Here is a 15,338-nt window from a genome sequence, read left to right as displayed (position 1 = left end):
ACTCTGCGTTTACATAAATAATTATACATTCTATAGCCTAAAGTGTATAGTCGGAAGCCGGCGACACGACTGGTTTTTATAACACTTTAAACTCTCGCGTTTTGTACATAAATTTAACTACACAAACGGGTCTACCGCGATATAATTTCATTGTTTTTACCTTATTCATCGGAATTTAAGGTAAAAACAATAAAATTATATCGCGGTAGACCCGTTTGTGTAATTAAATATGGTTTTTATGTATTTCTATGAAATATTCGAAGTCAGCGTTACGAAGCCAGCGACGCGTCGCGTCCGACCGCAGATGAGTACTGAGGGCCTACCGCGAACCACGTTTGACGTGTTGCATCACTGCCACACTTACGTACGAATTTACAAGAGCGACAGAGAAGCAACACGTCGAACGCGGTAGGCCCTCTGCCTCTCTCACTCTCACTCGGTACCGAATTATAACAGCTACATGACGTCGCGACGTGTCGCGATGTCATGTCGCTAGGTTTCAACTCGGACCTTTAATCCTGCTGGCGTTTTCAGTAAATTCTACAAGAAACTTCGATATCACTGTTAATAGGGACTGTGCGCGTTGGAGGTGTCGCGCCAAGCGCGATGTAAGTTGGTAAGTGGTATCAACGAGGACTACTTTGTCATGTGGCAACACTGCCACACTGACAGCTGACAGTTCCGATGGCGGGAAAAGCACGATGGCGCCATTAGAGAAGAAATGAAGGTACGTGCAGGAAGCGTAGGACGGCGCTGGGTGTACTGAGTCGGTGCATGGTGCGCCTCCACGCGGTAACGGGAGCCTGCCCCGGTGAGTGTTTACACACATATTTATGCTTGTATAATCGACATCCTAGCTACATGGGAGTGGAACAAGGGGTTAACCAACGGTCCTTGGTTAACGTAGTTTCACTAAGACATAGTCCAATCTCGATATTGGACTGGGAAGCCCGGGCGGGGCTTTCCGGAGTGTGTATCGGAAGCACACAGGCAATAACGCATGTAGTACGGTCGGTTATGAGTTGGAGTATAAGGGCCGGATCTAGGGGGCAGGCATATGGAGGATCCCGAGGGGGCACCGCCCCCTCGTCCAGGTGGTGTGTAGGACACCAGGGTACTAGATGGTAGTACCTAGTCTGGAGGCGAACCGATCGTACAGGACGGGAGAGTCACTCTGGATAAGGCCAGTAGACTGCACTCTCATATTGATACGAAACATGCGATGCCAACTCGGAAGTAAATGTACTTGTACATGTAACAGTGTGGTCGTTGGTGACCCCTTCTCCTACTCTCGTGTAGCCTGGTGTTATGTGTACTCATCATATGATATTTTGTCGCCCAAGCGAATCTATACCCGATTGGATTCAGGCAAGTGTATTATACTTAGATGGGTATAGATGGCACGACAAAAATGGTGGAGATGCTGGGATTTCTGATGATGGGAAGCCAGATTAGGTTTGGCTATTCCATCTGTAGATCCCTCTCGAAGGGCCTTGAAGCCGAGGTTGTCAAATTAAGTTTTGAATTGGTTGAGCTCAAGGTACCGGTTGACGTATTTTCTTTTGAAAATATGTACGTAATTAATCATTATTTCTTTCACAGCATTCAACGGAGTTTATTAAAGAAATAAAAACTGGATGTTGTTTTAATTCTAAAGTACTAAGTTAACCTTTTTTCATTTTAGAGGTAAAAGGGTGCACCCTAGGCTAGATTAAGTATAACGAAATATTACATAATTGTTATAATTATACATTCGTTCTTGTATAATGTGTAATAATTAGTTTTAAGAATTTAGTCATAAGGTATTTTTGCGTTATGTTGGCCATCATACCTTTTATATGATTGTAACAGAATGGTTTTTTCTTATCTATGTCCTTAAGGGTACGTTCGGATTTCAACTTTTTATTTTCAGTAATATATGATCGAGCGTGGTAAAGAATGTCAGATGAAGGGCATTTTATAATTACTTTTCATTAATTCAATTACTTATGATAATGTATATTTCTTATTCGCGTTTAAATAGATTTACTATTTGGTAAATTTACCGATAAGTCAAAAAATCTTCCGGACGTGAATGAGAATTGGAACGCACCACTGCGCGCTGGCAACTCTTGCAAGACCCAACAAGTTAAGAAAAAAAACAACGAGGAAAAAAAACGGAATATTCGCGGTATTCAAAGTTACTTGAACGAGTGGCGTCTTGAAGTTTCTTGTTTAAGTGTATCATTTTGTGTGTTCCTGGATATATCACAGTGTTGTGAGGATTGCGATCTCAGTTCTGGTAAAGGGATCATTACCAAAGCGAGTTGCAGCAAAATTGCAGGTACGGATAAGTTGTAATGTACTTGGTTGAGTAGCCATGACGCTGCCAGGTTCCCGGCGACAAAGTTTATCTTCGAATTATCAGCAAATATGTTATATTCTTTTGTAAAATGTGGTAATTGAGGTATTCTGTATACATTACAGCTGCACAAAGAAGTAGGGAATGTACCTGGCCAGTTTGAGACGAGTTTTGTGATACGTACGCTACGCGTATTCAATTCCACCGTCCGGAGCGAAAAAAGAAAGAAAACTATTGTACGGCAGCACGGTTTTCAGGGTGAGTTTAAACAATGGATACGTAATGATTTTGTTGGGAACTTTCTACATGTAATCGCCGTACGAAACAACAAGCTGAAGAAAATAAATGGATGCACGGTAGTGCTTCCGCCGAGATGAATACTACCTACATTTTTGAATTAGTTATTTTATAAACATATAACTTTCGACTAGTCATGACGATTATTTGTATTTTAGACTGCAGTGTAGGCTAACTAGCTATGTTAATTAATTTCAGCTGTCATCATGGCAAGTTTGTACACCCGGGTTCAGCTGCGCCATGATAAATTACAAAAGGTGACTGCGGAATCTCAAGCTCTCTGGGAGCAGTTGCAAGCGGAAGGAGCTGTCAGTGAAGAGGAGTTCACGGCAATCCACTTAAAATTGAAGCAATGCTTGGGGAGTTTTGAGAAGGAGTTATTCCAATACTTAAACGCGGTACCAGATGCGGATGTTATTGAATTAACTCAGAATCAATTAGTGGCTGAAGATCTGTTGACGGAGTTGGAAGTTGCGTGGCAGATCTCCAAAAGACAGAAGGAAACCGTGAAGAAATCCAAACTGCCCGAACTAAGCCTTCCCTCCTTTTCGGGGGACAAATTGAAATGGTGCGAATTTTGGGACCGGTTTGCAGCTAATGTACACCATAGAGAGTTACAGGAATCTGAGAAACTAATGTACCTCCTGAGCTGCCTAAAGGGTTCAGCACTTGAAACAGTTTCGGGAATAGCGGCGACCAACGCAAACTACTCCGTTGCAGTGGAAACTTTGAAGCGAAGATATGGGTCAACTAACACTCTGATTGACGCGCATTATACGGCCCTCAACAACCTCCAAAAGGCAGACTATACTAGTGCCAGCTGTCGGAGTGTCCTAGACAGTGTTGAACGGAATATCAGGGTGTTAGAGAAGCTCGGGGAACCAGTTGGAGGCAACCATTTAAGGGCATTAGTACTGTCAAAATTCCCGGAACAGGTTATACGTGAGCACCACCTCATCGGTGAAGGTACTGACTTGATGGCCATCAGAAACAGTCTAGATAGAATTATAACGGCAATGGAAAAGTCAACACCAAGTACAGAGTACATTGCCGTGCCTGGCAGTAGCACAACTGAGGCGTTGCAAGTCCGCACAGAGGTGAGGCCTCAGACAGGCCGGAAGAGGAAACTTGCTGGAAATGCTGGAGCACCACCTTCAAAGCGAGCTAAGAGAGCATGCTTGTTCTGCAATCTGAAAGGACATGCTAGCAGGGACTGTCGCAAGTACAGTACAGTCGAAGCTCGACAGAAGCAAGTAATGGGAAGGTGTCTACACTGCCTCCGACGCAATCATGTGACATCATCCTGCAAGCGCAAGATTGCTTGTTTCCGCTGTAAAGGGGACCATCTACTCATATTCTGTCCCAATCCGGCCTCAGATGGTGAGCAACGTGACATTTTAGAGAAATTCTCTTTAAAATCCTTGTGCGCTACTTCTAACAAACATACCCTTTTACAGACCGCAGTGGCAACTCTTCAAAACCCTCTAACTAAGAAAAGCAACAAAGGCAGAATCTTCATAGACTGCGGTAGTCAGCGGAGTTACATTACTCTGGCAGCTGCAAAAAAGTTAGGCCTGCCTACCCTTCAGGAAGACCTTCTACTAATTTTTACCTTCGGAGCTTCTGAACCTATGGAGACATCGACCCCCTCAACAACGGTTGACATCCAGACAAAACGTGATGTTACCAGGCAGTTTACTGTGAACGTCGTACCAAGAATTACAGACAGGGTTCCGGTGACATCCTTCAAGTATCCTGGAGTCGACATTGTTGCTGATGATGATACAGTTGGAGAGGTTGTTGATGTGCTCATTGGGAATGACTACTTTGGCGCTATCCTCACAGGAAGAAAGATCCAGGTGTCCGAAGACTTTTGGTTATTGGATACGGATTTTGGATGGGTGCCTTCAGGGAAGCTTGCTCCTGAAGAAAGAAGCGGAGTACTCTCAGTGGTCACATACTGTCAATGTCATACTCCTAGCTGCCCATATTTCAGCGAGCCAGATCTGCCTTTAAGAAACATAGATGTAAGGTTCTTATGGTCATTAGAGAACCTAGGGATTACGGACTCTCCAAAAGCTACGAGACAAGAAGAAGCAGTTCGTCACTTCAATGAGACAGTGCAACATCAGGAAGGCCGGTACTTAGTGAAATGGCCCTGGATTGAGTACCCACCAGATTTGCCATCAAATTTTGGGTTGGCCTTAGGTCGACTGAAGAGTAACCTGAAAAGACTAGACTTGCAGTTGATTAAGGAATATGACTTGATCTTGAAGGAACAACTTGACCTCGGAATTATAGAAGTCGTTACTAGAGGGTCAGACTTGAACGGGGACCACCCAATTCACTACCTCGCCCACCATATGGTGAAACAAGATGGCGGCGGCAAGGGGAGGATAGTATACGACGCTAGTGCCAAAAGTACTGGACAGAAAAGCCTCAATGAGTGCCTTTACAGCGGACCTTCTATGTTAGAAGACCTAACGGCGTTACTTTTGAAGTTCCGCACGAAGAGGTATGGCATACTGGCTGATGTAGAAAAGGCGTTCCTACAAGTAGCACTTCAAGAGGATGATCGCGATGTCACAAGATTCCTCTGGTTAAAGGACACAACCAAGGAAGCGACGGAGGATAACCTGCTATATCTGAGGTTCTGCAGAGTACCATTCGGAGTTGTCGCGAGTCCATTCTTACTGACAGCAACGATCCGACATTACATAAGCCAGTCAAACAAGGCCTTGCTGAAACAAGTCGCTGACAAATGCTATGTGGATAACCTAGTGACTGGAGCCGATGGCCTGCAGGAGGCTAAGCAGATCTATGAGCAAACCAGAACAGTGTTTGAACAGCTGTCTATGAATATGAGGGACTGGATCTCAAACAACCAGAGCTTTATGGACATGATACCAGAATGTCATAGGTCAGTCAAACATGGACAGGTCAAAGTGCTTGGACTTATGTGGAATGTCGAAGAAGATACGCTGAAACTGAATTTGACTGAGAACCACTTCAGCACAAATCCTCCTATTGACACAAAAAGAAAAGTTCTTCGGGCTCTAGCACGTGTGTATGACCCATGTGGTTTTGTATGCCCATTAATGTTGTCAATGAAGCTGATCTTCCAGAATATCTGTGAAAAGAAATGTAAATGGGATACAGAACTACCTACGGAGATGACACAGTCTGTGAAGAAAGTCATGGAAAGTCTGAAATCCATAGTGGACACAGAGGTGCCTAGGTATATCGGGACAGATATCTCAAGGAGTGATCTTAAATATCACTTACACTGCTTCACAGATGCCTCCAAAGACGCATATGCTGCCGTTATCTACCTTAAAGTGATTGAAGATGGACAAGGAAAATCAGTCTCGCTTTTGATGGCAAAATCACACGTGTCACAGACCAAAGACAAGGATGAATTAAAAATTCCCAAATTAGAATTACTAGGATTTCTGATTGGAAGCAGACTCCTGAAATATGTAAGGAACAACCTTGATCTTGACATTGAGAAAGAATATTTGTGGTCAGATAGTTTGGTTGTACTTAGTTGGATGAGGTCAAACAAACTGCTTCCACCCTTTGTTGCCAACAGGGTAAACGAAATCAAGCGTGACCATCCTAACACAGAGATGTTCTACGTCCACACAAAAGCAAATCCTGCTGATATTGCTACGCGTCCCGAGCTGTTTGGAGAGAAAAGGCAACTTTGGTTTAACGGACCGCAGTTTCTTGCCAAGGAAGAATCATGCTGGCCCCAAAATAGACTCTATGAGGCACATCAGAACCTTCTTTCTGTTGGGGAGGTCCTGGGTGACGACCCAGGTGAGCCGACACAGGTAGTACCCATTGGTGATGACGCTGACCAGAGTGAGGACCTAGAGCAAGGAAGTCCCAGTGATCCCGTTGAACTAATGGATACCCAGGATTTAAGCATGCCTACAGAGAGTGGTGAATATCCTACTGATGGAAACATGGAACTTGACAATTAGGGCTTGCAATATCGGACGGTTTCCAATTCCGGAACTGATTTTCGATATTGGGTCCCAATTCCGGAATTCCGGAACTGGTTCCGGAATTAGGGTTAATCATATTTCTATTCGATTTTTAAATAAAAAAACAACAAAAATGTGAAATTCTGATACTTTACGTTTATTAAAGATAGTATTGTTTTAGTGGAATTTAACTTGCAGTATTATTAATCGAAAGATGTTAATAAATTGAGTAGTGCCGTCTTTGCACTTCTTATTTTAGCACCTTATTACTATGGCCACTTTTATTCACTTCAATGATACGGCGTATTTATTTGGGGAAACTACGAATGCTGGCAAACCATTTGATGTCTAATTTTATATAATATCTAAATATAACGGCTTCGTAGACACTACCTAGTGGCTCTGTTTACGAAGATGATGGTCCTGATAGGGTTCCGATCTCGGTAAGGGCATTTATTGTGTTAAGGTATAACGATTATTTGTTCCTGGGTTAAGGTTGTTTTTTTATTTACATATTAAAGTACCTATTCAGCTATACCTATTACCTTTACGCATTGCCGCCTAGTGCCCAAAACGTAAGCCTTATTGAGATTAAACCAAATGGGCTAAATGATTTCATTAGCCTGGTGAGAAAAAGAAGCGTCAAGCAAAATTTCCTGAGTGCTTTTTCTTATTAAGTGTAAAATAATAAAATCCGAAATCTGTCATTGAGAATAAGATATCCAAATATTTATACATTTATACCAAGTCTGGGGTTGGAGTCGGAACCTACCAACCTGAATTCGCATGCTCCGCTTCGTTCCGGAAGGTTCCCGTGCTGGATCCGGAACCCTTTTTTTTGAAGACGGCCACCTCCAAGTTCGACGTTCTGCGACGTAGTGCAGGGAAGTGACCCCTATCAAGGACTCGTTTCACCACTGTTAATTGCCAGCTCAGAAAAGATCCACGACCTTGTCTTTCCTTTAGTTTTTTTTATTTTTTTAAAATTATATTTCGTAAAATTTACTCTGGTTAGTTTTCTTTCGTCTCATTTTGCAATCTACCTACTTCATGCGACGCTAAACGTCACATTGGTAGGTTTCGCGTAGGTATAGAACTCTGGGCAAGTAGATGTATGGCTTTGCTTTAGCAAATATCAAAAGTAAAAAAAAATCGATGGTTAAGTTAATGAGGCATGTTAATGCATGCTGCTAGACATCAGAAATTTGTCAGCCACGGCTAATACCACCAGCATAGTGTAGTTTCTTGGTAATTTTCAATAGTAAACTTACTAAAATCTAATAAAAGTACTTAAATCCAATTCCGGAATTTTCGATATTCAGTGGTCTCAATTCCGGAATTGTAATATCGGAGAATTTGTCCGAGATTCCGGAATTTCGAAATTCCGGAATTCCGGAATGCAAGCCCTATTGACAATCCTGAAAATCATAGCGAAGGAGACATCCAGCAGCAGACCATTGTTGCCAAAATAGTGTCCGAGATAAAAGATCTACAAAGAAAGCACTTCCAAGAAGAACTAGATGGTAAAAGGACTCATTTAGCACGAAACCTAGATCTCTTTGTTGATGTGGACGGCCTTCTTAGGTGCCGTGGGCGTATGGCAAACACCACCTGGAGCTATGACATGAAGTATCCGATACTATTGCCAAAGAATTCAGAGTTCACTGACAGAATCATAAAGGAGACTCATGAGAGTAACTACCACGTTGGTGCTCCACATACATTGAGTATCATCAGGGAACGGTATTGGATACCCCAAGGGAAAGCCCAGGTGATGAAGGTGTTAAAGCGATGTACCCAGTGTGTCAAACACGGCGGCGGTCCGTATCGTTTACCAGCCACACCGGCGCTGCCTCCAGAACGAGTAAATTACAACAGACCCTTTACTTACACTGGTGTTGATTATCTAGGACCGTTATTTGTCAGTACCCAGACTGGTAAAGAGAAACGTTGGGTAGCCTTATTCACTTGTTTGACAGTAAGAGCGATACATCTCGAGATCGTGAAGGACCTCTCGGCTGAAGAATGTCTCCTAGCATTGCGACGGTTTATAGCTGGTAGAAACAAACCACAACGGATGTACTCAGATAATGCGACTTGTTTTAAGTTGGTCGCTGCAATGGTACAACAGCCATACTGCGTTAAGAATGACATACAGTGGAAATTCATATGTCAACTAGCACCGTGGCATGGAGGGTTTTACGAGCGGCTTGTGGCCTTGGTGAAGCATTGTCTTAAAAGAACCCTAGAAAAACACCTTCTCAATGATACCAGGTTACTGACGGTGATAAAGGAAGTGGAAACAGTGCTGAATTCAAGACCACTGACCAGAGTCGGTACAGATGTGGAACATGTTCTCTGCCCGGCAGATTTCTTAAGCCTAGGACAATGTTTGACTATGAGACCATCTGCTGCTGATATTCCGACTTGTAACACTGTTACAAAGAGTGACCTGTTTGAGAGCTGGAAGAGAGGATACAATATTCTAGCAGAATTTAAGAGAATGTTCGTCATGCAGTATCTTGCTAGTCTGAGAGAGAGGTACAACAACTCACCCAAGCAGCCTAGAGTTAAATCTCATCGATCACCACAAGTAGGCGACGTTGTACAGGTTAAATCGGATCTCAAGAACAGAAACCTCTGGAAAGTGGGGAAGATCCACGAGCTGATCAAGGGAAGTGATGGTGAATGTAGAGTAGCGAGGGTCAAGGTTGACGATTCTACTTTAACACGTTCCATTGGCCATCTCTACCCTCTGGAGGTAGATGACGAGACGCCTGAGGTAGAACCTGTAGCGGGAGGTTCGGCTGAGATTGGAGAGGACAGCAGGGAGTTGGGAGTTCCAAACAGAGTGAATGATCATCACGTACCTGTGCTCGTTGAACAACCGGAGGTCGACGCGGATGATCTGGCAGAGTGTGACATGACCAGTCACAATGAAGTCCCACCACCAGAGGAACAGCCAGAGGAAAGAGGCGTTGGCAGAAGCAAGCGGATCGCAGCCATTCGTGCCAGGGATAAAATCCTGGAGTGGACGCGACACCTGCTCGCCCTGCTGCATTAACCTTCATTGTTGTCCGGAGTGTCGCGCCAAGCGCGATGTAAGTTGGTAAGTGGTATCAACCAGGACTACTTTGTCATGTGGCAACACTGCCACACTGACAGCTGACAGTTCCGATGGCGGGAAAAGCACGATGGCGCCATTAGAGAAGAAATGAAGGTACGTGCAGGAAGCGTAGGACGGCGCTGGGTGTACTGAGTCGGTGCATGGTGCGCCTCCACGCGGTAACGGGAGCCTGCCCCGGTGAGTGTTTACACACATATTTATGCTTGTATAATCGACATCCTAGCTACATGGGAGTGGAACAAGGGGTTAACCAACGGTCCTTGGTTAACGTAGTTTCACTAAGACATAGTCCAATCTCGATATTGGACTGGGAAGCCCGGGCGGGGCTTTCCGGAGTGTGTATCGGAAGCACACAGGCAATAACGCATGTAGTACGGTCGGTTATGAGTTGGAGTATAAGGGCCGGATCTAGGGGGCAGGCATATGGAGGATCCCGAGGGGGCACCGCCCCCTCGTCCAGGTGGTGTGTAGGACACCAGGGTACTAGATGGTAGTACCTAGTCTGGAGGCGAACCGATCGTACAGGACGGGAGAGTCACTCTGGATAAGGCCAGTAGACTGCACTCTCATATTGATACGAAACATGCGATGCCAACTCGGAAGTAAATGTACTTGTACATGTAACAGTGTGGTCGTTGGTGACCCCTTCTCCTACTCTCGTGTAGCCTGGTGTTATGTGTACTCATCATATGATATTTTGTCGCCCAAGCGAATCTATACCCGATTGGATTCAGGCAAGTGTATTATACTTAGATGGGTATAGATGGCACGACAGGAGGGTCTGCTATCTTGTGGCCTGAATCGGAAACATATGTGCACATGTACAATACCAAAACAAGTGCTACCATCTATCGTTCTCGCCAGTAAGGATCCTTGTGCACAGTAGGTTCTGCCATCTTGTAGGCTACATCGAAAGCATAAACGTCACATTTACGCCGCGCGCCAAAAATCTGACGGCTCCTATGCTGCCCCCTATAGTTCATGCACGGGGCCTATAGAAATTGTCAATTTTCCATTGGCACTTCTTGTATAAAATGTTTACCTGTGTGCGAGTACGTTGAGTGTGTGTGCGTTGACAGTGTAGCCGGCTGAATGGATGGCGTCACGGAGATGGTAGGCCGGGATGGCGCCGCGGCCGTCTGTGTCGTATAGGCGGAATACGGCCTGCACAACAAAAAACTATTGAGAAAATAGTAAAAAAAAAATCATTTATGACTTCATACAATTTTGCAGTTGGTGATTGACACAAATGATAAAGAATAAAAGGCAGACATAAATGGTTCAAGGCAAGGCAAGAATTTGTGAATTAATTTCTTTAGTTCCATTTCTTAGGGTTCAAAAGCACAGTTGAGAATTTCACAGATGATGTATTTCTGTTGCCGCTATAACAACAAATACTAAAAACAGAATAAAATAAATATTTAAGTGGGGCTCACGTATTGTATAATAATCGTGATTTTTTGCTGATAAATTCCGCAATGAAAATCTCCATTAAATGAGTTAAAATAACTTACCCTCCAGTTGCGCAGATCGATCCACAGCGACTTGAACTCCTCGAAGCCAAGTCCTCCAGAATTATCCTTGTCGAGCATAGCGATCATGCTCCTCCACACGTCTTTGGATCCTTGTGAGCTCTAATAACGTACAACTTACCCTCCAGTTGCGCAGATCGATCCACAGCGACTTGAACTCCTCGAAGCCAAGTCCTCCAGAATTATCCTTGTCGAGCATAGCGATCATGCTCCTCCACACGTCTTTGGATCCTTGTGAGCTCTAATAACGTACAACTTATAAATTCCGCAATGAAAATCTCCATTAAATGAGTTAAAATAACTTACCCTCCAGTTGCGCAGATCGATCCACAGCGACTTGAACTCCTCGAAGCCAAGTCCTCCAGAATTATCCTTGTCGAGCATAGCGATCATGCTCCTCCACACGTCTTTGGATCCTTGTGAGCTCTAATAACGTACAACTTACCCTCCAGTTGCGCAGATCGATCCACAGCGACTTGAACTCCTCGAAGCCAAGTCCTCCAGAATTATCCTTGTCGAGCATAGCGATCATGCTCCTCCACACGTCTTTGGATCCTTGTGAGCTCTAATAACGTACAACTTACCCTCCAGTTGCGCAGATCGATCCATAGCGACTTGAACTCCTCAAAGCCAAGTCCTCCGGAATTATCCTTGTCGAGCATAGCGATCATGCTCCTGCAGACATCTTTGGAGAATCCTTGTCCTTTGAGCTCTGAAAATATACATATATTGAACTTGCGATTTTGGACCTTAATATGCATGATTAAGGTAGAGAATTGAATACTGCGAATTAGGACTTATATTACTTTTGCAAAACGAGCAAGTCGTAATTCGCAGTGCAGAGTCAAGCATACCTTTTTCAACCTTCTTACAAATGAAAATAGGTTAAAAAATGTACACTTGAGTTAAAATCACAAAATACCGAAGATTTTGTGACTTTTTTCATAATTACGTGACTTATATTTAATGACATACTTTTTATAACGTCATTAAAACCAAGTCTTTTGAAAATATGTATTTTTACACACATTTTCGAATAATCTTAAAACTAGTTTTATGGAAATGGAGGTATGATTTATCATCTAATCTTAATTCTTTAAAATGCCCATTTTTGTTTATAAACTATATTTAAAGCTGGTAATGTAGATATCTTCAACAGCATTGAAGATATCTACATTGTGGTGTTAGTGGCAACATTAAGCAATATTCGTGTAAAATAACACTTTACTAACAAAATATAATTGTTATAATACAAAAGTGAATAAAGTATTATTTTACATAACACAACATTATCATATAGAGCTCGAAGTATACCTGTAAAATAGAATAAGTCAAACATTTTATGTACATATTAAAAATAGACATTTTAATATAAACAGAGCCTCCATTTCTATAAAAGTGTGAAGTAATGGTATTAACATGCAGCGACCGCGGCTCTGTCCTGTGAAATAAACTGTAATATTATAAAAATCAAAGTAAAATCATTTTTGGAGAAGAAACAAAATATTCAATCAAAGATGTTAATAAATCAATACTATTCAATACATTTTAATAAACATATTGATTTTTTCCTCAAGTTATATATGTTTTAAGAGGATTAAAATAATTTGGATTTGACAAAGGCAATAACGTATACGGTAATATTGAATCGGAAAACACAGCGAGGAAACCTGCATAAGTAAAAAGAAAATCAACGGAATATGGTTCTCATAAAGTTATAAAAAGAAAAATCTGCAGCGATTTTGTGGGCCACGCTGTGCAAGTGTTATTTATACGTCATAATTTCATGGAAGTTTGACATTTAAAATAACACTTGCACTGCGTAGGCTATCAATAACGCTGCAGACTTTTCTTGGTCTAACTCTACATTGCTTTAGGCCAGCGTGGGACTTTTGCCCAATCCTTCTCGTGCATTCTGTGTCCAGCTTTGGGATATACATTCAGCCAATATTTATTGATATTATAGCTGTTGTTTATATCAAAAGTAATACACAAGTACACGTGAATAATTAAAAATTTACGCGATTAAGTCCCGTCGTTGTGAAAACCGATCAGTAAAAATCGTGAAAGTTTAAATCAGTGTTTTGTAAATTAAAATAGTTTCGTATCCATAAGACCCAGAAGCAGTTGTTTTGTTTTTGAATTTGGTACTCTTTGTTATTCAGCAAAAGTTCAAAATAGCTTGTGGGATATGTACAAAAAATTGTACCGGGGGTCTCAGGAGGTTTGGACAAGCTTCACTTCGTCCCTAACATCAATACCTTGTCCTCCATTAACCTGCGGCTGCGTTAAGTGCACCTGATCTTGATTCTGCGACTGCACTTGTTGGAGATCGATGCCGACTTCCTTGCAGATGGGCGTGCAGAGGGCGCACAACAGCTGTTCGAGGCAGCTCTGCTCTGCGGGGGCGGTCCCCCCTCCTCCAGCCATGCCCCCTCCAGCGATCCCCCCTCCACCTCCATCGTACGCGGCGCCTTGGCGCATTGCCATCTCTGTCAAATTTCGCTAGTGAGAGTGTAACTACTGATGAGGCGATAAAAAGTAGGTTTTGTACATAGCTGGATTAACTCGAGTTTAAGGGAATACCGTTTAGAATGAAAAAAACCGGCCAAGTGCCAGTCGGAGTCGGGCACGAAGGGTTCCGTACTATTACGCAAAAATGGCAAAAAAATCACGTTTGTTGTATGGGAGCCCCACTTAAATATTTATTTTATATTGTTTTTAGTATTTGTTGTTATAGCGGCAATAGAAATACATCATCTGTGAAAATTTCAACTGCCTAACTATCACAGTTCATGAGATACAGCCTGGTGACAGACAGACAGACGGACAGCGAAGTCTTATAATAGGGTCCCGTTTTTACCCTTTAGGTACGGAACCCTAAAAACGCGCCTTATATGTAGAAACTCATTTAAGAAATTGGGGCCGCAATACTACTGAATAACTTCGTACTCCCTTATTCATAAACGTTTACTAAAGTTGACAAGCCGATAATAATCGTTTGTCCCTTTCCGACGTATCGGTATGATGGAAAGGGACAAACGATTATTATCGGCTTGTCAACTTTAGTAAACGTTTATGAATAAGGGGGTTAGACTACATAATAAGATGCTTATATGCGAATGAAAGGCTGAAGCGCTGGTGGCCTAGCGGTAAGAGCGTGCGACTTTCAATCTGGAGGTCGCGGGTTCGAACCCCGGCTCGTACCAATGAGTTTTTCGGAATTTATGTACGAAATATCATTTGATATTTACCAGTCGCTTTTCGGTGAAGGAAAACATCGTGAGGAAACCGGACTAATCCCAATAAGGTCTAGTTTACCATCTGAAGTTGGAAGGTCAGATGGCAGTCGCTTTCGTAAAAACTAGTGCCTACGCCAATTCTTGGGATTAGTTGCCAAGCGAACCCCATGCTCCCATGAGCCGTGGCAAAATGCCGCGACAACGCGAAGAAGATGATGATGCGAATGAAAGGCTGAAGGCTGAAACCTATAGGTAGATTGATAATGTTATGACATGATGGCCATTGGAGGGGGACGGGCATACTATTTTTCGGCAACCCGCTCCGTGCAACAGAGGCTGGGCGGAAATATTATTCGTAGCTCTGTTATGTGAAACACGTGATCTTAGTATTAAGGTTTAGGCATAGAAAAGTTGTACATAACCCAAAAAACTGCATTATTCTGATTATTTAGCAGCAAATAAATGCAAAAGACTTAAGGCCTGTGCACACCGGCCGCGTGTGCGTGACGTGCACCTGCGGCGTTGTAGTATACAGATCCTTATAAGAGACGGCACACCGCTTGCGTGTGCGGCTCCAACATTATAGCGCACGCGCACGTGCACGCCACGCAAGCCGGTGTGCACAGGCCTTTAAACTCAGGACGCTTTGCGTAGGTATATAAAAATATTTAGCAAAAAGAAAAGAAATAGCTAAAGAATCTTGAGCAAAAATAGTCTTTTACTACAATATCCACTCATATGTCAATAAAAATGTCAGTAACAAAAAAGTGTAGGTAATACTGCAACCGCGAAAATTATATTTTAAAA

At 42.8% G+C, this 15,338-nt stretch overlaps 1 protein-coding gene across 4 annotated transcripts in view; it reads right to left on the bottom strand.

Moving 5' to 3' along the window:
* Window positions 1-15,338, bottom strand: part of LOC134801815 (calpain-B) — a 54,869-nt gene that overhangs the window by 3,294 nt on the left and 36,237 nt on the right. For 3 of the 4 annotated variants that reach the window (XM_063774441.1, XM_063774440.1, XM_063774439.1), the window contains 3 exons: window positions 13,551-13,781; window positions 11,874-12,001; window positions 10,800-10,921 (listed from right to left, as the gene is read on the bottom strand). In XM_063774441.1, coding sequence (XP_063630511.1) covers window positions 10,800-10,921; window positions 11,874-12,001; window positions 13,551-13,781 — 481 coding nt within the window. The remainder of the gene's footprint in view (window positions 1-10,799; window positions 10,922-11,873; window positions 12,002-13,550; window positions 13,782-15,338) is intronic. The other variant, XM_063774442.1, reaches the window with a different exon arrangement.

This window comes from Cydia splendana, chromosome 23, assembly GCF_910591565.1.
Source record: "Cydia splendana chromosome 23, ilCydSple1.2, whole genome shotgun sequence".
Lineage (NCBI taxonomy): Eukaryota > Metazoa > Arthropoda > Insecta > Lepidoptera > Tortricidae > Cydia > Cydia splendana.
The sequence above is the reverse complement of the archived record's forward strand: the minus strand, read 5'-3'. Positions and strand labels throughout refer to the sequence as shown.